This window comes from Pristiophorus japonicus, chromosome 3, assembly GCF_044704955.1.
Source record: "Pristiophorus japonicus isolate sPriJap1 chromosome 3, sPriJap1.hap1, whole genome shotgun sequence".
In the NCBI taxonomy this organism is placed as follows: Eukaryota; Metazoa; Chordata; class Chondrichthyes; family Pristiophoridae; genus Pristiophorus; species Pristiophorus japonicus.
The window spans coordinates 122,857,476-122,884,121 of record NC_091979.1 but is presented as its reverse complement, the minus strand read 5'-3'; the positions used below and the strand labels follow the sequence as shown (position 1 = coordinate 122,884,121).

At 45.9% G+C, this 26,646-nt stretch overlaps 1 protein-coding gene across 7 annotated transcripts in view; it reads right to left on the bottom strand.

Annotated features, from left to right (window-relative positions):
- Window positions 1-26,646, bottom strand: part of osbpl6 (oxysterol binding protein-like 6) — a 284,725-nt gene that overhangs the window by 46,748 nt on the left and 211,331 nt on the right. For all 7 annotated transcript variants that reach the window (XM_070875778.1, XM_070875776.1, XM_070875782.1 and 4 more), the window contains one exon: window positions 13,229-13,292. In XM_070875778.1, coding sequence (XP_070731879.1) covers window positions 13,229-13,292 — 64 coding nt within the window. The remainder of the gene's footprint in view (window positions 1-13,228; window positions 13,293-26,646) is intronic.

The following is a 26,646-nucleotide window of genomic DNA, read 5'->3' as shown; positions in this document are numbered from 1 at the left end:
AAGAACTCATAACGGTGATTGGCAGTGCCACAATTAAAGTGTCGTATGACGGTGCGGTTCATGAGTTACCACTATGGATAGTCTCAGGCAATGGCCCAACACTGTTCGGCAGGAACTGGCATGAAAAAAATCAGATTCGATTGGAACGACATAAAGGCATTGTCGGCGAAGATACATGTGCCCAAGAACTGAGCAAGTTCCCCTCGCTGTTCGAACCAGGCATCGGTAACTTCACGGGAGCCAAGGTATAGATCCACGTGGACTCAGATGCAAGACCCTTCCATCATAAAGCTCGGGCAGTTCCATATATGATGAGGCAGAAGGTCGTAATCGAACTGGACAGACTCCAGCGTGAAGGGATCTTATCACCGGTTGAATTTAATGAATGGGCCAGCCCCATTGTTCCTGTGATGAAAAGTGATGGCAGAATCAGAATCTGTGGAGACTACAAGGCTATGATCAACAGGGTTTCAAAACAGGATCAGTACCCGTTACCGAAGGCTGGTGACTTGTTTGCAATGCTAGCCGGGGGGGAAGTCGTTCACCAAACTGGACTTGATGTCGACCTACATGACAGGAGCTGGTCGAGATGTCTAAGAGACTTACGTGCATTAACACACATAAAGGACTGTTTATTTATCACAGGTGCCCTTTTGGAATTCACTCGGCTGCAGCAATATTTGAGAGGAACATGGAGAGTCTACTGAAGTCCGTTCCCAGAACTGTCGTGTTCCAAGATGACATCCTGATCACAGGTCATGACTCCGAGGAACATCTGAACAACCTGGAAGAGGTTTTACATCGCCTGGACAAAGTGTGACTCAGACTGAAGCATTTGAATTGGGTCTTCATGGCACCAGAGGTCGAATTCCTGGGGAGAAAAATTGCTGCTGACGGCATCAGGCCCACGGACACGAAAACCAAGACCATCAAAAATGCACCCAAGCCTCAGAATGTGACGGAGCTGCATTCGTTCCTGGGTCTACTCAACTACTTCAGTAACTTCCGACCTAAATTGAGCTACTTATTAGAACCACTGCACATGCTGCTAAGAAAAGCAACAACTGGGTGTGGGGTGCTTCTCAAGACGGAGCTTTTAAGAAAGCCACAACAAGCTGCTGCTGATACATTATGACCCATGTAAGCATTTAGTATTGGCCTGTGATGCTTCGTCATATGGAATTGGTTGCGTACTCCAACGAATGACGTGAGTAGCACGTGTAGCGAGTCCACAGCCAGATAGGGAATGGAAGACCAGCAGGAAGAGCAGTGCAAGGAAGGTAGTGCAGGGGTCCCCTGCGGTCATCCCCCTGCAAAACAGATACACCGCTTTGAGTACTGTTGAGGGGATGACTCATCAGGGGAGGGCAGCAGCAGCCAAGTTCATGGCACCGTGGTTGGCTCTGCTGCACAGGAGGGCAGGAAAAAGAGTGGAGAGCGATAGGGGATTCAATTGTAAGGGGAATATAGGCGTTTCTGCGGCCGCAACCCAGACTCCAGGATGGTATGTTGCCTCCCTGGTGCAAGGGTCAAGGATGTCTTGGAGCGGGTGCAGGACATTCTGAAAAGGGAGGGTGCATATAGGTAACGATATAGGTAAAAAAAGGGATGAGGTCGTACGAGACGAATTTAAGGAGCTAGGAGCTAAATTAAAAAGTAGGACCTCAAAAGTAGTAATCTCGGGATTGCTACCAGTGCCACGTTCTAGTCAGAGTAGGAATCGCAGGATAGCTCAGATGAATACGTGGCTTGAGCAGTGGTGCAGCAGGGAGGGATTCAAATTCCTGGGGCATTGGAACCGGTTCTGGGGGAGGTGGGACCAGTACAAACCGGACGGTCTGCACCGAGGCAGGACTGGAACCAATGTCCTAGGGGGAGTGTTTGCTAGTGCTGTTGGGGAGGAGTTAAACTAATATGGCAGGGAGATGGGAAACAATGCAGGGAGATAGAGGGAAACAAAATGGAGATAGAAGCAAAAGACAGAAAGGAGATGAGTAAAAGTGGAGGGCAGAGAAACCCAAGGCAAAAAACAAAAAGGGCCACTGTACAGCAAAATTCTAAAGCGTCAAAGTGTAATAAAAAGGCAAGCCTGAAAGCTCGGTGCCTCAATGTGAGTAGTATTCGGAACCCAGGAGAGGGCTCTGAGTGAGTTAGAGTGGGTGAGAGCTTAGATGAACAGGACACAAGAAAGGATACAAAAGACAGGAGGCAACAGAGCAGAGTAGCACTGGGGTAAGTGTAAACCACAAGGTGATAGGAAGGGACAATATGTATGAATATAAAGGGGCTGCAGGAGGTGTCAAAACTAAAAATCATGGTTTAAAAACTAGTATTAAAACACTCTACCTAAACACACTCAGCATTCAAAATAAAATAAATGAGTTGACGGCACAAATCATGACAAATGGGTATGATTTGGTGGCCATTGCAGAAACGTGGTTGCAGGGTGGTCAAGACTGGGATTTAAACATACAGGGATATCTGACAATTCGGAAAGATAGACAAAAAGGGAAAGGAGTTGGGGTAGGTCTGTTAATAAAGGATGATATCAGGGCAGTTGTGAGAGACGATATTGGCTCTAATGAACAAAATGTTGAATCATTGTGAGTGGAGATTAGAGATAGTAAGGGGAAAAAGTCACTGGTGGGCGTAGTTTATAGGCCCCCAAATAATAACTGCACGGTCGGGCGGACAATAATCAAGGGAATAATGGAGGCATGTGAAAAAAGGAACGGCAGTCATCATGGGGGATTTTAACCTACATATCGATTGGTCAAATCAAATCGCACGGGGTAGCCTTGAGGAGGAATTCACAGAATGCATACGGGATTGTTTCTTAGAACAGTATGTTACAGAACCTACAAGGAAGCAAGCTATCTTAGATCTGGTCCTGTGTAATGAGACAGGAATAATAAACGATCTCCTAGTAAAAGATCCTCTCGGAATGAGTGATCACAGTATGGTTGAATTTGTAATACAGATTGAGGGTGAGGAAGTAGTGTCTGAAACGAGCATACTATGCTTAAACAAAGGGGACTACAGTGGGATGAGGGCAGAGTTGGCTAAAGTAGACTGGGAACACAGACTAAACGGTGGCACAATTGAGGAACAGTGGAGGACTTTCATAGTGCTCAACAAAAATATATTCCATGAAAAAGGGCGGTAAGAGAAGGGATAACCAGCCATGGATAACCAAGGAAATAAAGGAGAGTATCAAATTAAAAACCAATGCGTATAAGGTGGCCAAGGTTAGTGGGAAACTAGAAGATTGGGAACATTTTAAACGACAGCAAAGAGTGACTAAGAAAGCAATAAAAGGAAAGATAGATTACTAAAGTAAACTTGCGCAAAACGTTAAAAACAGATAGTAAAAGCTCTTACCGATATATAAAATGGAAAAGAGTGACTAAAGTAAATGTTGGTTCCTTAGAAGATGAGAAGGGGGATTTAATAATGGGAAATGGGAAAATGGTTGAGACCGTAAACAATTATTTTGCTTCGGTCTTCACAGTGGAAGACACAAAAACTATGCCAAAAATTGCTGGTCACGGGAAGGTGGGAAGGGAGGACCTTGAGACAATCACTATCACTAGGAGGGTAGTGCTGGACAGGCTAATGGGACTCAAGGTAGACAAGTCCCCTGGTCCTGATGAAATGTATCCCAGGGTATTAAAAGAGATGGCGGAAGTTATAGCAGATGCATTCGTTATAATCTACCAAAAATTCTCTGGACTCTGGGGAGGTACCAGCGGATTGGAAAGCAGCTAATGTAATGCCTGTTTAAAAAAGGGGGCAGACAAAAGGCAGGTAACTATAGGCCGGTTAGTTTAACATCTGTAGTGGGGAAAATGCTTGAAGCTATCATTAAGGAAGAAATAGCGGGACATCTAGATAGGAATAGTGCAATCAAGCAGATGCAACATAGATTCATGAAGGGGAAATCATGTTTAACTAATTTACTGGAATTCTTTGAGGATATAATGAGCATGGTGGATAGAGGTGTACTGATGGATGTGGTGTATTTAGATTTCCAAAAGGCATTCGATAAGGTGCCACACAAAAGGTTACTGCAGATGATAAAGGTACGCGGAGTCAGAGGAAATGCATTAGCATGGATAGAGAATTGGCTGGCTAACAGAAAGCAGAGAGTCGGGACAAATGGGTTTCTTTTCGGGTTGGAAATCGGTGGTTAGTGGTGTGCCACAGGGATCGGTGCTGGGACCACAACTGTTTACAATATACATAGATGACCTGGAAGAGGGGACAGAGTGTAGTGCAACAAAATTAGCAGATGACACAAAGATTAGTGGGAAAGCGGGTTGTGTAGAGGACACAGAGAGGCTGCAAAGCGAACGGGCTAAGGTTTGGCAGATGGAATACAATGTCGGAAAATGTGAAGTCATCCACTTTGGAAAAAATACAGTAAAAGGGAATATTATTTGAATAGGGAGAAATTACAACATGCTGTGATGCAGAGGGACCTGGCATGAATCCCAAAAAGTTAGTTTGCAGGTGCAGCAGGTAATCAGGAAGGCGAATGCAATGTTGGCCTTCATTGCGAGAGGGATGGAGTACAAAAGCAGGGAGGTCCTGCTGCAACTGTACAGGGTATTGGTGAGGCCGCACCTGGAGTACTGCATGCAGTTTTGGTCACCTTACTTAAGGAAGGATATACTAGCTTTGGAGGGGGTACAGAGACGATTCACTAGGCTGATTCCGGAGAGGAGGGGGTTACCTTATGATGATAGATTGAGTAGACTGGGTCTTTACTCGTTGGAGTTCAGAAGGATGAGGGGTGATCTTATAGAAACATTTAAAATAATGAAAGGGATAGACAAGATAGAGGCAGAGGGGTTGTTTCCACTGGTCGGGGAGACTAGAACTAGGGGGCACAGCCTCAAAATACGGGGGAGCCAATTTAAAACCGAGTTGAGAAGAAATTTCTTCTCCCAGAGGGTTGTGAATCTGTGGAATTCTCTGCCCAAGGATGCAGTTGAGGCTAGCTCATTGAATGTATTCAAATCACAGATAGATAGATTTTTAGCCAATAAGGGAATTAAGGGTTATGGGAAGCAGGCGGGTAAGTGGAGCTGAGTTCACGGCCAGATCAGCCATGATCTTGTTGAATGGCGGAGCAGGCTCGAGGGGCTAGATGGCCTACTCCTGTTCCTAATTCTTATGTTCTATGTTCTTATGAGCTAATGAGTCGGGTAAACTTCAACCAGTCGCGTCTGCTTCAAAAAGTTTGTCCAAAGCGTGGTAGAGAAAGAAGCACTAGCCTGTGTGTATGGGGTTAAAAAGATGCATCAGTACCTGTTTGGTCTTTGGTTTGAACTGGAGACAGATCACAAGCTGCTCTGAAAACAAAGGTATCAATACCAATGCTTCATCCTGCATCCAGAGGTAGGCGCTGACATTATCTGCTTATGATTATGTCATTCGCCATAGACCTGGCAACGAGAATTGTGTCGATGCTTTAAGCCGTCTGCCATTGCCCACACCGGAGATGGAAATGCCACAACCGGCGGACCTATTGTTAGTTATGGATGTATTTGAGAGTGAAGGAACCCCTGTCACGGCTCAACAAGTTAAGACCTGGACCAGCCAGGACCAGATTTTATCGGTGGTGAAGAGTTGCATACTCAAAGGTGATTGGTCTGTCATACCCAAGCAAATGTGCGAGTAGACTAAACCTTACATTCGTCGCAAAGACGAACTGTCTATTCAGTCGGATTGTATACTGTGGGGCAATCGTGTTGTTATGCCCAAGAAAGGGAGAGAGAAATTTGTAAGTGAGCTACATAGCACACATCCCAGCATTGTAATGATGAAAGCCATCGCCAGGTCTCATCTATGGTGGCCGGAAATTGACTCTGAGCTGGAATCATGTGTGCATCAGAGCAACACTTGCATGCAGCTCAGCAAAGCACCAGCGGAATCGCTGCTGAGTCTGTGGTCGTGGCCGTCTAAACCATGGTCCAGGATCCATAGTCTTTGCAGATCCTTTCCTGGGGAAGATGTTTTTAGTTGTGATGGATGCATATTCGAAATGGAGAGAGAGTATAACCATGTCATCCAGCACCTCCACAGCTACCATTGAGAATCTCAGTGTCATGTTCGCAAAACACATAGTCTGCCTGACATCATTGTTAGCGACAACGGATCGTGTTTCACCAGTCAGGAGTTTCAAGAGTTCATGAAACTCAATGGTATCAAACATGTAATGTCAGCACCGTTCAAACCTGCATCCAATGGGCAAGCAGAACGTGCTGTCCAAATCATAAAAGCAGAGTATGAAGCAAGTAACCCAAGGGTCACTGCAGACCTGCCTGTCATGCATATTGATTAGTCACAGGACAAGGGAGGAGGAGAGAGGGAAGAGGGGGGAAGGAGAGGGAAGAGGGGGGAAGGAGAGGGAAGAGGGGGGGAGGAGAGGGAAGAGGGGGGGAGGAGAGGGAAGAGGGGGGGAGGAGAGGGAAGAGGGGGGAAGGAGAGGGAAGAGGGGGGAAGGAGAGGGAAGAGGGGGGAAGGAGAGGGAAGAGGGGGAAGAAGAGGGGGGAAGGAGAGGGAAGAGGGGGGAAGGAGAGGGAAGAGGGGGGAAGGAGAGGGAAGAGGGGGGAAGGAGAGGGAAGAGGGGGGAAGGAGAGGGAAGAGGGGGGAGGAGGGGAGAGGGAGGAGGAGGGGAGAGGGAGGAGGGGGGAGGAGGGGAGGAGGGGAGGAGGGAAGAGGGGGAGGAGGGGAGAGGGAAGAGGGGGAATGGGGAGTGAGGAGCGAGGGAATGGGGAGTAAGGAGCGAGGGAATGGGGAGTAAGGAGCGAGGGAATGGGGAGTAAGGAGCGAGGGAATGGGGAGTAAGGAGCGAGGGAATGGGGAGTAAGGAGCGAGGGAATGGGGAGTAAGGAGCGAGGGAATGGGGAGTAAGGAGCGAGGGAATGGGGAGTAAGGAGCGAGGGAATGGGGAGTAAGGAGCGAGGGAATGGGGAGTAAGGAGCGAGGGAATGGGGAGTAAGGAGCGAGGGAATGGGGAGTAAGGAGCGAGGGAATGGGGAGTAAGGAGCGAGGGAATGGGGAGTAAGGAGCGAGGGAATGGGGAGTAAGGAGCGAGGGAATGGGGAGTAAGGAGCGAGGGAATGGGGAGTAAGGAGCGAGGGAATGGGGAGTAAGGAGCGAGGGAATGGGGAGTAAGGAGCGAGGGAATGGGGAGTAAGGAGCGAGGGAATGGGGAGTAAGGAGCGAGGGAATGGGGAGTAAGGAGCGAGGGAATGGGGAGTAAGGAGCGAGGGAATGGGGAGTAAGGAGCGAGGGAATGGGGAGTAAGGAGCGAGGGAATGGGGAGTAAGGAGCGAGGGAATGGGGAGTAAGGAGCGAGGGAATGGGGAGTAAGGAGCGAGGGAATGGGGAGTAAGGAGCGAGGGAATGGGGAGTAAGGAGCGAGGGAATGGGGAGTAAGGAGCGAGGGAATGGGGAGTAAGGAGCGAGGGAATGGGGAGTAAGGAGCGAGGGAATGGGGAGTAAGGAGCGAGGGAATGGGGAGTAAGGAGCGAGGGAATGGGGAGTAAGGAGCGAGGGAATGGGGAGTAAGGAGCGAGGGAATGGGGAGTAAGGAGCGAGGGAATGGGGAGTAAGGAGCGAGGGAATGGGGAGTAAGGAGCGAGGGAATGGGGAGTAAGGAGCGAGGGAATGGGGAGTAAGGAGCGAGGGAATGGGGAGTAAGGAGCGAGGGAATGGGGAGTAAGGAGCGAGGGAATGGGGAGTAAGGAGCGAGGGAATGGGGAGTAAGGAGCGAGGGAATGGGGAGTAAGGAGCGAGGGAATGGGGAGTAAGGAGCGAGGGAATGGGGAGTAAGGAGCGAGGGAATGGGGAGTAAGGAGCGAGGGAATGGGGAGTAAGGAGCGAGGGAATGGGGAGTAAGGAGCGAGGGAATGGGGAGTAAGGAGCGAGGGAATGGGGAGTAAGGAGCGAGGGAATGGGGAGTAAGGAGCGAGGGAATGGGGAGTAAGGAGCGAGGGAATGGGGAGTAAGGAGCGAGGGAATGGGGAGTAAGGAGCGAGGGAATGGGGAGCGAGGAGCGAGGGAGGGGAGTAAGGAGCGAGGAGCGAGGGAGGGGAGTAAGGAGCGAGGGAGGGGAGGTAAGGAGCAAAGGGGGGGGGAAGGAGCGAGGGGGGAGGGAAGGGGGAAGGTGCGAGGGAGGGGTTGGGAGAAAGAGGGAGGGTGAGGGGGCAGGGAGTGAGAGGGAAAGAGAGAGAGAGAGAGAGAGAGAGAGAGAGAGAGAGAGAGAAAAATAAATAAAACATCTATTGAAATTTTGGTTGCTTAATGTGTATGTTTTATAATGCACTTTAAATGGTTATGCCAGCTGCATTTCTTTATTGTTTATCTCAAAACTTGAAAACAATCAGCAAAATAAAATGAATATAAACAGCAGAAGCTCTGGAGAGCCAATACCATTATTTATGTTTGAGAATGTTTCTGAATAAAAGTCTTAAATATAAACATGTTTATTTAAGCAGAACCTTTTTCATCTGTTGCAGTGATGTTTCGTAAAGAAGAAAGTGAAAATTGGTTTGAACTTTTCTTAAGTTTTATATATTTCACGGTCTTTACTGTAAAACTTCAGACCCGGAACAGATTAACAGTACAAGTAAAGAGTTACATTCTTTCTATTAGATGTGTAGAAATTTATTGAACTGTGGTGTGTATTTAATTATCTTCAGTGTTTAATGGAAACAGGAACAAACCAGAATCAAATCAGATTATCTGCACAAACATTTTTGTGTCCTTTTCCACATGCACGCAGACATCAAAGCCGCACATGAGCAGTACCCTGGGCGGGTGGGCTGAAAGAGAGAGCGGGAGGGTCGAGAGAGAGTGCGGGGGGGGGGGGGGGGTCGAGAGAGAGAGAGAGAGGGGGGAGCGGGAGAGAAGGGGGAGCGGGAGAGAAGGGGGAGCGGGAGAGAGAGAGTGGGGAATCTGAGTGAGAGAAGGTATGGGAGAGAGAGGGAATTGGAGAGGGGGGGTGAGATAGAGGGGGAATTGGGGAAGAGAGAGAGACCGAGTGTCTGGGGGGAGCGGGGGGGGGGGGGTGAAAGAGAGAGGAGGGGGGTAAAGAGTACAGAGGTCACAGTGTGGATGGGGGAAGAATGTGATCTAGGTCGAAGGGGCTGGGGGAAGGGGAGAAATGAGAGCGAAAACGTGAACCAGATCATAAGACAGATCACTTTCTTCCAATCCCAGCACCATGTTCTCCCTCTCCTTCCCCTAGACCTGGCTGATTTCTCCAAAAGCTCGGTGCATGTGTGGCAAGTAACGTCATTGGACTAGATGAAATCCGGAGGGTGGAGGTCAGAAACTTAGGTGGGAGCGGGGGAAGGTCAGGAAATTGGGTGGGGGGAATGAGGTGGTCAAGAACTTGAGGCGGGGGTGTGAAAGAGAGGTGTAGGAACTTTGGCGATGTGGGCAAGAACTTGTTTGTGGGTGGGAAAAGGTCTTAACCGCAAGGGTGAGTCCTATCTGTACCAAGTGAGCTCTGTTCTGTCTGGAGTCGGCAGTCAGAATGGCTCGAATTACACTTTGCCTCAACTGATTACGTAGGCGGTGAGGATCTAATTACACATTCCAGAGAAACTTATGTCTTATCCTCCAAGGGGACCAATCAGGACTGTCATCCAAGGAGACCAATCAGAGCTTTTGGTGTTGTGAATAAACATGTGAAACAAATTCTGCACTGTCTAAATTGTCCTCTTACAAATTTCTGTCTATGTTCTCTGAGTGTGATATGAACCTTTTGCCAGCCATACCCCAGCATCCTTGCCTTGCAACAATTTAGGCACTGGCCCACTAGGATACATGCCACCAGAGGTCTGATGCCGAGTGTGTAAATATATAGATATAGACATATATATAAAATTATATTATATTATATACACACACACACATATATATACACACAGACATATATATATCTATATATAGATATAGAAACATAGAAACATAGAAAATAGGTGCAGGAGTAGGCCATTCGGCCCTTCTAGCCTACACCGCCATTCAATGAGTTCATGGCTGAACATGCAACTTCAGTACCCCATTCCTGCTTTCTTACCATACCCCTTGATTCCCCTAGTAGTAAGGACTTCATCTAACTCCTTTTTGAATATATTTAGTGAATTGGCCTCAACAACTTTCTGTGGTAATAATTCCACAGGTTCACCACTCTCTGGGTGAAGAAATTCCTCCTCATCTCGGTCCTAAATGGCTTCCCCCTTATCCTTAGACTGTGTCCCCTGGTTCTGGACTTCCCCAACATTGGGAACATTCTTCCTGCATCTAACCTGTCTAACCCCGTCAGAATTTTAAACGTTTCTATGAGGTCCCCTCTCATTCTTCTGAACTCCAGTGAATACAAGCCCAGTTGATCCAGTCTTTCTGGATAGGTCAGTCCCGCCATCCCGGGAATCAGTCTGGTGAACCTTCGCTGCACTCCCTCAATAGCAAGAATGTCCTTCCTCAGGTTAGGAGACCAAAACTGTACACAATACTCCAGGTGTGGCCTCACCAAGGCCCTGTACAATTGTAGCAACACCTCCCTGCCCCTGTACTCAAATCCCCTAGCTATGAAGGCCAACATGCCATTTGCTTTCTTAACCGCCTGCTGTACCTGCATGCCAACCTTCAATGACTGATGTACCATGACACCCAGGTCTCTTTGCACCTCCCCTTTTCCTAATCTGTCACCATTCAGATAATAGTCTGTCTCTCTGTTTTTACCACCAAAGTGGATAACCTCACATTTATCCACATTATACTTCATCTGCCATGCATTTGCCCACTCACCTAACCTATCCAAGTCGCTCTGCAGCCTCATAGCATCCTCCTTGCAGCTCACACTGCCACCCAACTTACTGTCATCCGCAAATTTGGAGATACTACATTTAATCCCCTCGTCTAAATCATTAATGTACAGTGTAAACAGCTGGGGCCCCAGCACAGAACCTTGCGGTACCCCACTAGTCACTGCCTGACATTCTGAAAAGTCCCCATTTACTCCTACTCTTTGCTTCCTGTCTGACAACCAGTTCTCAATCCATGTCAGCACACTACCCCCAATCCCATGTGCTTTAACTTTGCACATTAATCTCTTGTGTGGGACCTTGTCGAAAGCCTTCTGAAAGTCCAAATATACCACATCAACTGGTTCTCCCTTGTCCACTCTACTGGAAACATCCTCAAAAAACTTGAAGGTATGAGGCGTGAATTGGCTAGGATAGATTGGCGAATGATACTGAAGGGGTTGACTGTGGATGGGCAATGGCAGACATTTAGAGACCGCATGGATGAACTACAACAATTGTACATTCCTGTCTGGCGTAAAAATAAAAAAGGGAAGGTGGCTCAACCGTGGCTATCAAGAGAAATCAGGGATAGCATTAAAGCCAAGGAAGTGGCATACAAATTGGCCAGAAATAGCAGCGAACCCGGGGACTGGGAGAAATTTAGAACTCAGCAGAGGAGGACAAAGGGTTTGATTAGGGCAGGGAAAATGGAGTACGAGAAGATAGATAGATATATAGGGCTCAAAATTGGCCCACCCCTTTATTCGGCGCACTCACCGGAGATGTGCCTCTTCTGCGTTGAAAAGTGCTCCGAAAAAAATCGCTCCCCACTTTAGCCGTTGTCCGGCCTCTCCCGGGTCTTCGTGCAGTGTGGCCAGTCGGGTCGGGGGTGGAGCCAGCATCCCGTGCTGAAAACAGTGCCGGGATGTCTGCACATGCATGTTGGAGTGTGTGCACATGCGCAGTAGCTCCTCGCCCCCAGCCTCTCAGTGTGTTGCTGCAGTTTGGGACCCTATCATCATCAACATCATCATACCGGCTACTGGTGCGTCCCGTCCCTATCCCAGCCGAGTGGCCTACCGCACAGGCTGGCCCGCTGCCTTCCAGGGCTGAAGATGAAGGTAGGGTAGGACTTACTTCTATTTTATTTGGATATTTTGAAAAAATTATGTACCGGTAAATATCTTTTGTCTCCGGTGAATAGTGGTGACCATTTGACAAGCCTATTTACCTGGTGCAATTGTGAAAGAAGAACATAAGTGATGGAAGAACACAGAGAATATCTTATTTATTGAAGTAGACTTTATTTAGATAATATGGGCTCAATTTTTTCCGAGTATAATCATTGCAAACAAATAGTTGTGTAAATTAGTTGTGAGATTAGGGCTATTTAATTCAACTATCTTTTACTTCTTTTATTTTTGTAGTTTAAGCTTCCATGAATGCTTCTGCTGTAAAGTAAATTAACTTTGTGAAGTTTGTCATATGATGTCCTGTATAGCTGTTTGATCCTATTCACATTCTTTAGTCAAGTCATTAAGTTCTGCTGGTCTCCAATGTACCTACCTGCGCTGATTTCTTAACTTTCCGCAAGGGTTTTCTGAAGTGGCCACAAAAGCTGGCCTAAGTGGATTTGGAGTAACTATTAGCTGGCCAAAGTGGCCTAAATGGCCAAAACTAGCATAGGTGGCTGGTAACGCCCCCTTTTGAGAAAAACTAAACTAAAAAAATCGTATCTAATTCACTTATACTGGCGCAAATTGAATGTGCAAAATCGGGATTTTTAAGATACACCAGAAAAATCAAGTTGCTCCAAAAAAGAACGGAGCAACTCCTGGCCAATTTTGAGCCCATTGCCACTTCAAACGTCACAATTCAGAACTGAAAAATTCAAATAGGTGAACTTGAGATAACTTGGCCTTTCACTAAGGAGAAAGACCAAGCAGCTACCAATCTGGAAAAACATCAAACTGCAAGATCAATTTAACTGATCAGAGGATGTGGCTATTTAGACTATTTCCTCACATGGAATAGCTGTTCAGAAGCTTTAAATCAACAGGTCAGGTTAAAGCTAAACATCGCAACTGTGCTCCAGATTCTAGAATACCTATGAACACCACCACAGGAGATGCCATCAATAGTCATATGCTTTATCATGTCCTTTTATAAATCCAGAGGGGGAAAAAAATCAATTCTGCAATAAAAAGGAAGGCTTATGTAAAAATGAGCATTTAAGTGAGAATTCAAGTGTATTTCCAGTGATCCAATGCTGTAGGTCTTAGAGTTACACTGCAGAAACAGAAATATATATACTCCACTCACTACACATCTCAATCAGCTAGATGGAAAATTAAGTCTCAGTTCCTGTTTTGAAAAAAAATATTAGGCTAAATGCATACCTTGCCAAAACACAAATTTCTTTGATTCACAATGACAGGCAGAGATGGGTGGGTGGTGGCTGACCTGGAAAATGAAAATATTGAAAAATTGAAAAGGCAAAGGAGCATCAGGTTACTTTTACTGTAAAATGAAGGAAAAAAGTAGCAGTAAGGGTTATCAATTTTTTCATACCTGCAGCAACATAAAAAGCCAACAGGTGTCAACAATATTTCAAACATTCAAATATTGAAAACTGCCTATGTAAACTGGTCATGCTGTAATGATACATTCCGGCCACTGTGGCACTGCAGCACTTCCACTGGCTGAAAGGTGCATGCCAAGTTTAAATAGATAGTTTCCATTATAAATATAGACGCAAGAACTTATAGTGGTACATTTTCAGAAAGTCCACCAAACGTGAAATTTTTACTATACAGTATTATGGAACAGATATCAGGCATTGTAACAAAAACAGATTTCGCTGAAAACACTTAGCAAGTCAGGCACAGCATCTGTGGAGAGAAGCGACACGTTAATATTTGAGATATTCCACTTCATCAGAACCAGCACCAGCAGTTTCTTTGGTATTTGGTCATGATATTGGACTTATGCCAAGTTGTAAAAGTGCATTCAATAAAGCTGGGAAGTTATGGGCTAGCACCATGAAAAATGATTGCCAAACAAGGCCAAGGAAACTTCCTATGGATTCCCACTTACTGCCTTCAACTTGAAAATCACTATTCTTCCATGTGGAACGCCACTTGGAGGAAGCACTAAAGGAAGCAGGGGCACAAAGTATACTCTGGTGGGGAACTTCAATACTGACCACCAAGAGTGGCTCAGTAGTAACACATCTGACTGAGCTGGCCAAACTCTGAAGGACTGGACCTCAATCACAGTGTGTGAACCAACACGACGTAACAACCTACTTGACCTCAGCTTCACCAACCTATCGGTCGTAAACATCATTGGTAGGAGTGGCCATTCTGCAGTATTTATGAAGATACAGTCTCATCTTCACAGTGAAGACACTCTCCATTATGTAGTGTGGCACTACCACTGTGCTAAGAGCGACAGAATAAGGAGAGATCTTGCAACCCAAATCTGGGTATCCGTGAGGTGTTGTGATCTGTCAATTCCAGCAGAATTATAAGAACATAAGAAATAAGAGCAGGAGTAGGCCATAAGGCCCTTCGAGCCTACTGCGGCATTCAATAAGATCATGGCTTATCTGATCATGGACTCAGCTCCACTTCCCTGCCCGCTCCCCATAACCCCTCATCGTTTAAGAAACTGTCTATTTCTGTCTTAAATTTATTCAATGTCTCAGCTTTCACATCTCTCTGAGGCAGCAAATTCCACAGATTCACAACCGTCTGAGAGAAGAAATTTCTTCTCATCTCAGTTCTAAATGGGTGGCCCCTTATTCTAAGATCATGCCCTCTAGTTCTAGTCTCCCCCACCAGTGGAAACATCCTCTCTGCATCCACCTTGTCAAGCCCCCTCATAATCTTATATGTTTCTATAAGATCACCTCTCATTCTTCTGAATTCCAATGAGTAGAGGCCCAACCTACTCAACCTTTCCTCATAAGTCAACCCCCTCATCCTCGGGATCAACCCAGTGAACCTTCTCTGAACTGCCTCCACAGCAAGTATATCCTTTCATAAATATGGGAACCAAAACTGCACGCAGTATTCCAGGTATGGCCTAACCAATACCTTGTATTGCTGTAGCAAGACTTCCCTGCTTTTATACTCCATCTCCTTTGCAATAAAGGCCAAGATTCCATTGGCCTTCCTGATCACTTGCTGTACCTGCAACCATTCCCCTATGTTTCATGCACAAGTACCCCCAGGTCCCACTGTACTTCAGTACTTTGCAATATTTCTCCATTTAAATAATAACTTGCTCTTTGATTTTTTTCTGCCAAAGTGCATGACCTCACACTTTCCAACATTACACTCCATCTGTCAAATTCTTGCCCACTTACTTAGCCTGTCTATGTCCTCCTGCAACCTCTATGTCCTCCTCACACATTGCCCTTCCTCCCATCTTTGTATCGTCAGCAAACTTGGCTACATTGCACTCTGTCCCTTCTTCCAAGTTGTTAGTATAGATTGTAAATAGATGGGGTCCCAGCACTGATGCCTGCGGCACCCCAGTTATTACTGATTGCCAACCAGAGAATGAACTATTTATCCCGACTCTCTGGCTGACAAACAGAAAACAATCTTCTATCCATGCTAATATATTACCCCCAACCCCGTGAACTCTTATCTTGTGCAGTAACCTTTTGTGTGGCACCTTGCCTTCTGGAAGTCCAAAAACACCATACCAACAGATTTTCCCTTTATCCACCCTGTTCGTTACATTCTGAAAGAATTCCAGCAAATTTGTCAAACATGACTTCTTCTTCATAAATCTATGCTGACTTTGCCTGACCAAATTTTGCTTTTCCAAATGTCCTGTTACTGCTTCTTTAATAATGGACTCCTAACATTTTCCCAACCACTGATGTTAGGCTAACTGGTCTATAGTTTCCTGCTTTTTGTCTGCCTCCTTTTTTGAATAGGGACGTTACATTTTCAGTTTTCCAATCTGCTGGGACCTCCCGAGGATCCAGGGAATTTTGGTAAATTACAACCAATGCATTCACAATCCCTGCCACTACTTCTCTTAAGACCCAAGGATGCAAGCCATCAGGTCCAGGGGATTTATCTGCCTTTAGTTCGAGCAGCGGGAGTCCGGAGTTCGAGCAGCAGGAGTCCGGAGAGTTGGAGGCCTATAAAAGGCCCAACAGTTCGAGAGGCGGGAGTTTGAGCAGCAGGAGTCCAGGGAGTCGTAGGCTTATAAAAGGCCCAACAGTTCGAGAGGCAGGGGTTCGAGCAGCGGGAGTCCAGGGAGGCGTCGGAGGAGGGGCCAGCTGGTGCAGCTGCAACAGGGGCAGAAGGTAAACAAGGAAGTAGAAAGAAATCGAAAGGTGATGTCACAGCCAAGGGGATAAGTGATTGGCTGGTGAATGGTGAATTGTTTTTCTTTTTCTTTTCCTTTATCAGGAGGTAACCTTTATCATTGTTGTTGCCAAATTAAGTTAATCTAGGGGTTAAGTCATGGCAGGAGAGCTCAGACATGTGTCATGCTCCTCCTATGCTATGTGGGAACTCAGGGACGATTCCAGTGTCCCTGAAGACAACATGTGCAGGAAGTGTGTCCTGCTGCAGACCCTGACAGACCACAGTGCCCGCACTGGAGCTGCGGGTGGATTCACACTGGAGCATCCGCGATGCTGAGGATGTCGTGAATAGCACATTTAGTGAGTTGGTCATACCTCAGGTAAAGATTAAACAGACAGTTAGGGAATGGGTGACCAACAGGAAGAGCAGTGGAAGGTAGGGAGTGCAGAGGTCCCCTGCGGTCATCCCCCTCCAAAACAGATACACCGTTTTGGGTACTGCTGGGGGGGGGGATGACTCATCAGGGGAGGGCAGCAGCAGCCAAGTCCATGGCACTGTGGGTGGCTCTGCTGCACAGGAGGGCAGGAAAAAGAGTGGGAGAGCTATAGTAGTAAGGGATTCTATTGTAAGGGGAATAGATAGACGTTTCTGCAGTGGCAATCGAGACTCCAGGATGGTATGTTGCCTCCCTGATGCAAGGGTCAAGGATGTCTCGGAGCGGCTGCAGCGCATTCTGGAGGGAGAGGATGAACAGCCAGTTGTCGTGGTGCATGTAGGTACCAACAATATAGGTAGAAAACGGGATGAGGTCCTACAAGCAGAATTTAGGGAGCTAGGAGTTAAATTAAAAAGTAGGACCTCAAAGGTAGTAATCTCCGGATTGCTACCAGTGCTACGTGCTAGTCAGAGTAGGAATCACAGGATAGCTCAGATGAATACGTGGCTTGAGGAGTGCTGCAGAAGGGAGGGATTCAAATTCCTGGGACATTGGAACCGGTTCTGGGGGAGGTGGGACTAGTACAAATCAGACGGTCTGCATCTGGGCAGGACCGGAACCAATATCCTAGGGGGAGTGTTTGCTAGTGCTGTTGGGAAGGGGTTAAACTAATATGGCAGGGGGATGGGAACCTATGCAGGGAGACAGAGGGAAGTAGAATGGGGGCAGAAGCAAAAGATAGAAAGAAGAAAAGTAAAAGTGGAGGGCAGAGAAACCCAAGGCAAAAAGCAAAAAGGGCCACATTACAGCAAAATTCTAAAGGGGCAAAGTGTGTTAAAAAGAAAAGCCTGAAGGCTTTGTGCCTTAATGCGAGGAGTATTCGGAATAAGGTGGACGAATTAACTGCACAGGCAGCTATTAACAAATATGATATAATTGGCATTATGGAGACATGGCTCCAGGGTGAACAAGGCTAGGAACTCAACATCCAGGGGTATTCAACATTCAGGAAAGATAGACAGAAAGGAAAAGGAAGTGGGGTAGCATTGCTCGTTAAAGAGGAAATTAACGCAATAGTAAGGAAGGACATTAGCTTGGATGATGTGGAATCTGTATGGGTAGAGCTGCCGAATATCAAAGGGCAAAAAACACTAGTGGGAGTTGTGTACAGATCACCAAACAGTAGTAGTGAGGTTGGGGACAGCATCAAACAAGAAATTAGGGATGCATGCAATAAGGGTACAGCAGTCATCATGAGCGACTTCAATCTACATATAGATTGGGGTAACCAAATTGGTAGCAATACGGTGGAGGAGGATTTCCTGGAGTGTATTAGGGATGGTTTTCTAGACCAATATGGCGAGGAACCAACTAGAGGGCTGGCCATCCTAGACTGGGTGATGTGTAATGAAAAAGGACTAATTAGCAATCTTGTTGTGCGAGGCCCCTTGGGGAAGAGTGACCATAATATGGTAGAATTCTTTATTAAGATGGAGAGTGACACAGTTAATTCAGAGAATGGGGTCCTGAACTTAAGGAAAGGTAACTTTGATGGTATGAGACGTGAATTGGCTAGAATAGACTGGCAAATGATACTTAAAGGGTTGACGGTGGTTAGACAATGGCAAACATTTAAAGATCACATGGATGAACTTCAACAATTATACATCCCTGTCTGGAGTAAAAATAAAATGGGGAAGGTGGCTCAACCGTGGTTTACAAGGGAAATTAAGGATACTGTTAAATCCAAGGAAGAGGCATATAAATTGGCCAGAAAAAACAGCAAACCTGAGGAACTGGAAGAAATTTAGAATTCAGCAGAGGCGGATAAAGGGTTTAATTAGGAGGAGGAAAATAGAGTATGAGGGGAAGCTTGTGGGGAACATAAAAATTGAGTGCAAAAGCTTCTATAGATATGTGAAGAGAAAAAGATAAGTGAAGACAAACTTAAGTCCCTTGCAGTCAGATTCAGGTGAATTTATAATGGGGAACAAAGAAATGGCAGTCCAGTTGAACAAATATTTTGGTTCTGTCTTCATAAAGGAAGACACAAATTACCTTCCGGAAATACTAGGGGATCGAGGGTCTAGTGAAAAGGAGGAACTGAAGGAAATCCTTATTAGGCGGGAAATTGTGTTAGGAAAATTTATGGGATTGAAGGCCGATAAATCCCCAGGGCCTGACAGTCTGCATCCCAGAGTACTTAAGGAAGTGGCCCTAGAAATAGTGGATGTATTGGTGATCATTTTCCAACAGTCTATCGACTTTGGATTGGCTCCTATGGACTGGAAGGTAGCTAATGCAGAGAGAAAACGGGTAATTATAGACCAGTTAGCCTGACATCAGTAGTGGAGAAAATGTTGGAATCAATTATTAAAGATGAAATAGCAGCGCATTTGGAAAGCAGTGACAGGATCGGTCCAAGTTAGCATGGATTTATGAAAGGGAAATCTAGCTTGAAAAATCTTCTGGAATTTTTTGAGAATGTAACTAGTAGAGTGGACAAGGGAGAACCCAGTGGATGTGGTGTATTTGGACTTTCGAAAGGCTTTTCACAAGGTCCCACACAAGAGATTGGTGTGCAAAATTAAAGCACATGGTATTGGGATAGAGAACTGGTTGGCAGACAGGAAGCAGAAAGTCAGGATAAACGGGTCCTTTTCAGAATGGCAGGCAGTGACTAGTGGGGTGCTGCAGGGCTCAGTGCCGGGACCCCAGCAATTTACAATATACATTAATGATTTAGATGAAGGAGTTGAGTGTAATATCTCCAAGTTTGCAGATGACACGAAGCTGGGTGGCGGTGTGAGCTGTGTGGAGAATGCTAAGAGGCTGCATAGGGTTTTAACAATATGTGTTGCCATCTCCCCTAAAAATAATTATTGCACATGAACTTACATCAGCTAATAGCACCTGGGAGACATTTCTCAAATGCTTGCCCTTACCCAATTTCCTGAATTTTGTTACAGAAGAAACTTGCACATAATGTCTGTGAAAGACATTGGCCCAAAGGGCATCCCTGATGTTAGCGACCTCATTTCCTATGAGAATCAAGCCGTGGACCTGTTAGGGAGGCATTCTGCTCTATCTGCGAGAATGTAACAGTGAAGGTCGCAAGTTAGTGGGTGCACACCTACAGGTCACCATGGTTCCATTGTAAAATAGGTGCTTCCATACTCTTTTCTGTCTCCTTAATCTGAAGAAGCTTATGCTCACCCATTCTTAACTTGTGCCCTCCCTTCCTACAGGTCCATCACATTACCAGGATTGGTAATTCAATTTCGACAATATTAAACTGAAAACATCTAGCGATATTTTGAGGTTCTGCATCTTAGTTTGTTGCAGGGAAACTGCTATATAATGTAGTAGCTATGGTGCATGAACATACAAATGAACATTCAAAAATGTCGGACAGGAAAAATCCTACTGGTCCATTCAGCCTGTCCCAAACAGTTGTGATGTCTTATGCATCAGTCGGTACTAGTGCACCTGATAGTGATCAGTGAAGCAAACAGTTGCAAGGAATTGAATGTAATATCTCCAAGTTTGCAGATGACACTAAGCTGGGTGACGGTGTGAGCTGTGAGGAGGATGCCAAGAGACTACAGGGTGACTTGGATAGGTTAGGTGAGTGGGCAAATGCATGGCAGATGCAGTATAATGTGGATAAATGTGAGGTTATCCACTTTGGGGGAAAAAACACAAAGGCAGATTATTATCTGAATGGCGGCAGATTAGGAAAAGGGGAGGTTCAACGAGACCTGGATGTCATAGTACATCAGTCATTGAAAGTTGGTATACAGGTACAGCAGGCAGTGAAGGTGGCAAATGGTATGTTGGCCTTCATAGCTAGGGGATTTGAGTATAGCAGCAGGGAGGTCTTACTGAAGTTGTACAGGGACTTGGTGAGGTCTCACCTGGAACACTGGTTTCAGTTTTGGTCTCCCTAATCTGAGGAAGGACGTCCTTGCTATTGAGGGAGTGCAGCGAAGGTTCACCAGACTGATTCCCAGGATGGCAGGACTGACATATGAGGAGAGATTGGATCGACTTGGCCTGTATTTACTGAAGTTTAGAAGGATGAGAGGGGATCTCATAGAAACATGTAAAATTCTGACGGGACTGGGCAGGTTAGATGCAGGAAGAATGTTCCCGATGTTGGGGAAGTCCAGAACAAGGGGACACAGTCTAAGGATAAGGGGTATGCCATTTAGGACTGAGATGAGGAGAAACGGCTTCACTCAGAGAGTTGTTAACCAGTGGAATTCCCAACCGCAGAGAGTTGTTGATGCCAGTTCATTGGATATATTCAAGAGGCAGTTAGATATGGCACTTACAGCTAAAGGGATCAAGGGGTATGGAGAGAAAGCAGGAAAGGGGTACTGAGGTGAATGATTAGCAATGATCTTATTGAATGGTGGTGCAGGCTCGAAGGGCCGAATGGCCTACTCCTGCAGCTATTTTCTATGTTTCTAGTCCCATTATCTTATTGAGCACCGTCTCCTTAGTGATTGTGATTGTGTTAATTTCCTTCCCCCCTATAGCCCCTTGACTATCCACTGTTGGAATATTGTTAGTGTCCTCTACTGTAAAGACTGATACAAAATACTTGTTTAGAGTTCCTGCCATCTCCATGTTCCCCATTACTAATTACCCGGTCTCATCCTCTAAGGGAACATTTACTTTAGTCACTCTTCTTATATACCTATAGAAAAGCTTACCATCTGTTTTTATATTTTGTGCTGGTTTACTTTCATAGTCTATCTTCCATTTCTTAATCATTTTTTTAGTCATTCTTTGCTCCACAATCTGTAACTTCATGGCCCATCATATCCCTCACTCCTCCATCATATCAAGCTGGGAGGCCAACCCCAGTCAACAGGGACTGTAGCTGGTCGTGCAAGCAGTAGCACCTTAGAATGAGGCATCAACCCAATGATGATACAACTCAAGGCTACCTGCATGTAAAATACCAAATGCAGCATGTTATAGACAAAAATAAGCAGTCCCACAACCAAATCAGGCAAAGCTCTGTAGACCTGCCACATGCAGTCAAGAAAGATAGAAACATGGAAAATAGGTGCAGGAGTAGGCCCTTCGAGCCTGCACCACCATTCAATAAGATCATGGCTGATCATCGCCTCAGTACCCCTTTCCTGCTTTCTCGCCATACCCCTTAATCCCTTTAGCCGTAAGGGCCATATCTAACTCCCTCTTGAATATATCCAATGAACTGGCATCAACAACTCTCTGCGTTAGAGAATTTCACAGGTTAACAACTCTGAGTGAAGAAGTTTCTCCTCATCGCAGTCCTAAATGGCTTACCCCTTATCCTTAGACTGTGTCCCCTGGTTCTGGACTTCCCCAACATCGGGAACATTCTTCCTGCATCTAACCTGTCCCGTCCCACCAGGAGAAACATAGAAACATAGAAAATAGGTGCAGGAGTAGGCCATTCAGCCCTTCGAGCCTGCACCGCCATTCAATAAGATCATGGCTGATCATTCCTTCAGTACCCCTTTCTTGCTTTCTCTCCATACCCCTTGATCTCCTTAACTATAAGAGCCATATCTAACTCCTTCTTGAATATATCCAATGAACTGGCATCAATAACTCTCTGCGGTAGAGAATTCCACAGGTTAACAATTCTCTGAGTAAAGAAGTTTCTCCTCATCTCAGTACTAAATGGCTTACCCCTTATCCCAAGACTATGTCTCCTGGTTCTGGACTTCCCCAACATCAGGAACATTCTTCCCGCATCGAACCTGTCCAGTCCCGTCAGAATCTTATATGTTTCTATGAGATCCCCTCTCATCCTTCTAAACTCCAGTGTATAAAGGCTCAGTTGATCCAGTCTCTACTCATATGACAGCCCAGCCATCCCTGGAATCAGTCTGGTGAACCTTCGCTGCACTCCCTCAATAGCAAGAACGTCCTTCCTCGGACTAAGAGACCAAAACTGAACACAATATTCCAGGTGAGGCCTCACTAAGGCCCTGTACAACTGCAGTAAGACCTCCCTACTTCTATATTCAAATCCCCTAGCTATGAAGGCCAACATACCATTTGCCTTCTTTACCGCCTGCTGTACCTGCGTGCCCACTTTCAGTGACTGATGAATCATGACACCCAGTCTATATGCATCTCCCCTTTTTCTAGTCTGCCGCCATTCAGTTAATATTCTGCCTTTGTGTTTTTGCCCCCAAAATGGATAACCTCACATTTATCCACATTATACTGCATCTGCCATGCATTTGCCCACTCACCTAACCTATCCAAGTCACCCTGCAGCCTCTTAGAATCCTCCTCACAGCTCACACCGCCACCCAGTTTAGTGTCATCTGCAAACTTGGAGATATTACACTCTATTCCTTCATCCAAATCGTTAATGTATATTGTAAAGAGCTGGGGTCCCAGCACTGAGCCCTGCGGCACTCCACTAGTCACTGCATGCCATTCTGAAAAGGATCCATTTATCCCGACTCTCTGCTTCCTGTCTGCCAACCAGTTCCCTATCCACGTCAGTATATTACCCCCAATACCATGTGCTTTGATTTTGCACAACAATCTCTTGTGTGGGACCTTGTCAAAAGTCTTCTGAAAGTCCAAATACACCATATCCACTGATTTTCCCTTGTCCACTCTGCTAGTTGCATCCTCAAAAAATTCCAGAAGATTCATCAAGCATGATTTCACTTTCATAAATCCATGCTGATTGGTCCGATCCTGTCACCGCTTTCCAAATGCGCTGATATTTTGTCCTTCATGATCGATTCCAACATTTTCCCCACTACTGATGTCAAGCTAACCAGTCTATAATTACCCATTTTCTCTCTCCCTCCTTTTTTAAAAAGTGGTGTTACATTAGCTACCCTCCAGTCCATGGGAACTGATCCAGAGTCGATTGACTGTTGGAAAATGATCACCAATGTATCCACTATTTCTAGGGCCACTTCCTTGAGCACTCTGGGATGCAGACTATCAGGCCCCGGGGATTTATCGGCCTTCAATCCCATCAATTTCCCTAACAAAATCTCCCGCCGAATAAGGATATCCTTCAGTTCCTCCTTCTCACTAGACCCACTGTCCCCTAGTACCTTCGGAAGGTTATTTGTATCTTCCTTAGTGAAGACAGAACCGAAGTATTGGTTCAATTGGTCTGCCATTTCTTTGTTCCCCATTATAATTTCACCTGAATCCGACTGCAAGGGACCTACCTTTGTCTTTATTAATCTTTTTCTCTTCACATATTTATGGAAGCTTTTGCAGTGTTTTATATTCCCTGCAAGCTTCCTCTCATACTCTATTCTCCCCCTCTTAATTAAACCCTTAGTCCTCCTCTGTTGAATTCTAAATTTCTCCCAGTCCTCAGATTTGCTGCTTTTTCTAGCCAATAGATATGCCTCTTCCTTGGCTTCAATACTATCCTTAATTTCCTTTGTTAGCCATGGTTGAGCCACCTTCCCCATTTTATTTTTACTCCAGACAGGGATGTACATTTGCTGAAGTTCATCCATGTGATCTTTAAATGTTTGCCATTGCTTATCCACCGTCAACCCTTTGACTATCGTTTGCCAGTCTATTCTAGCCAATTCACGCCTCATACCGTCGAAGTTACCTTTCCTTAAGTTCAGGACACTAGTTTCCGAATTAACTTTGTCACTCTCCATCTTAATAAGGAATTCTACCATATTATGGTCACTATTCCCCAAGGGGCATCGCACAAGATTGCTAATTAGTCCCTTCTCATTACACATCACCCAGTCTAGGATGGCCAGCTCCCTGGTTGGTGCCTCAACATATTGGTCCAGAAAACCTTCCCTAATACACTCCAGGAAATCCTCCTCCACCGCATTGCTACCAGTTAGGTTAGCCCAATCAATGTGTAGATTAAAGTCGCCCATGATTACTGCTGTACCTTTATTGCACACATCCCTTATTTCTTGTTTGATGCTGTCCCCAACCTCACTACTACTATTTGGTGGTCTATACACAACAACCACTCGCGTTTTCTGCCCTTTGGAATTCCGCAGCTACACCCACACCGATTCCACATCATCCAGGCTAATGTACTTCCTTACAAGTGCATTGATTTCCTCTTTAACCAGCAACGCCACCCCGCCTCCTTTTCCTTTCTGTCTATCCTTCCTAAATGCTGAATACCCTTGGATGTTGAGTTCCCAACCTTGGTCACTCTGGAGCCATGTCTCCGTGAGACCAATCACATCGTATCCGTTAACTGCTATCTGCGCAGTTAATTCATCCATCTTATTCCGAATACTCCTTGCATTGAGGCACAGAGTCTTCAGGCTTGGTTTTTTTTAAAAACACACTTTGCCCCTTTAAAATTTTGCTGTAATGTGGCCCTTTTTGGTTTTTGCCTTGGGTTTCTCTGCCCTCCACTTTTACTCTTCTACTTTCTATATTTTGCTTCTGCCTCCTTTTTATTTCCCTCTGTCTCCCTGCATAGGTTCCCATCCCCCTGCCATATTAGTTTAACTCCACCCCAACAGCAATAGCAAACACTCTCCCGAGGACATTGGTTCCAGTCCTGCCCAGGTGCAGACCGTCCGGTTTGTACTGGTCCATCCCCCAGAACCGGTTCCAATGCCCCAGGAATTTGAATCCCTCCCTTCTGCACCACTCCTTAAGCCACGTATTCATCTTAGCTATCCTGCAATTCCTACTCTGACTAGTACATGGCATTGGTAGCAATCCTGAGATTACTATTTTTTAATTTAGCTCCTAGCTCCCTAAATTAGCCTCGTAGGACCTCATCCTGTTTTTTACCTATGTCATGGTACCTATATGCACCACGAGAACTGGCTGTTCACCCTCCCTTTTCAGAATGTCCTGCACCCGCTCAGAGACATCCTTGACCCTTGCACCAGGGAGGCAACATACCATCCTGGAGTCTCGGTTGCAGCCGCAGAAACGCCTATCTATTCCCTTTACAATTGAATCCCCTATCACCATCACTCTCCCACTCTTTTTCCTGCCCTCCTGTGCAGCAGACCCAGCCACGGTGCCATGAACTTGGCTGCTGCTGCTCGCCCCTGATGAGTCATCTCCCTCAACAGTACTCAAAGCGGTGTATCTGTTTTTCAGGGGAATGGCCGCAGGGGGCCCCTGCACTACCTTCCTTGCACTGCTCTTCCTGTTGGTCTTCCATTCCCTATCTGGCTGTGTACCATTTACCTGTGGTAAGACCAACTCATTAAACATGCTATTCACTTCATTCTCAGCATCATGCATGCTCCAAAGTGAACCTAACCTCAGCTCCAGCTCCGCAACGCGGTTCGTCAGGAGCTGGAGACAGATACGCTTCCCGCATACGTAGTCGTCAGGGACACCGGAGACGTCCCTGATTTCCCACACAGTACAGGAGGAGCATAACACGTGTCCGACTTAACCCTGACTTAACCCTTAGATTAACTTAAATTGGCAACAACAATGTTAAAAGTTACTCACTGATAGAGAAAAGAAAAAGAAAAACTACTCACCAATCACCAGCCAATCGCTTACCCCCTTGGCTGTGACATCACCTTTCTATTTCTTTCTACTTCTTTTTTGCCTTCCCCCTGTAGTATTTTATAGGTTTCTATGAGATCCCCTCTCATCCTATTAAACTCCAGTGTATACAGGCCCAGTTGATCCAGTCTCTCCTCATATGTCAGTCCTGCCATCCCAGGAATCAGTCTGTTGAACCTTCGCTGCACTCCCTTAATAGCAAGAATGTCCTTCCTCAGATTGGGAGACCAAAACTGAACACAATATTCCAGGTGAGGCCTCACCAAGACCCTGTACAACTTCAGTAAGACCTCCCTGCTCCTATACTCAAATCCCGTAGCTATGAAGGCCAACATGCCATTTGCCTTCTTCGCCGCCTGCTGTACCAGCATGCCAACTTTCAATGACTGATGTACCATGACACCCAGGTCTCGTTGCACCTCCCCTTTTTCTAATCTATCACCATTCAGATAATATTCTGCCTTTGTGTTTTTGCCACCAAAGTGGATAACCTCTCATTTATCCACATTATACT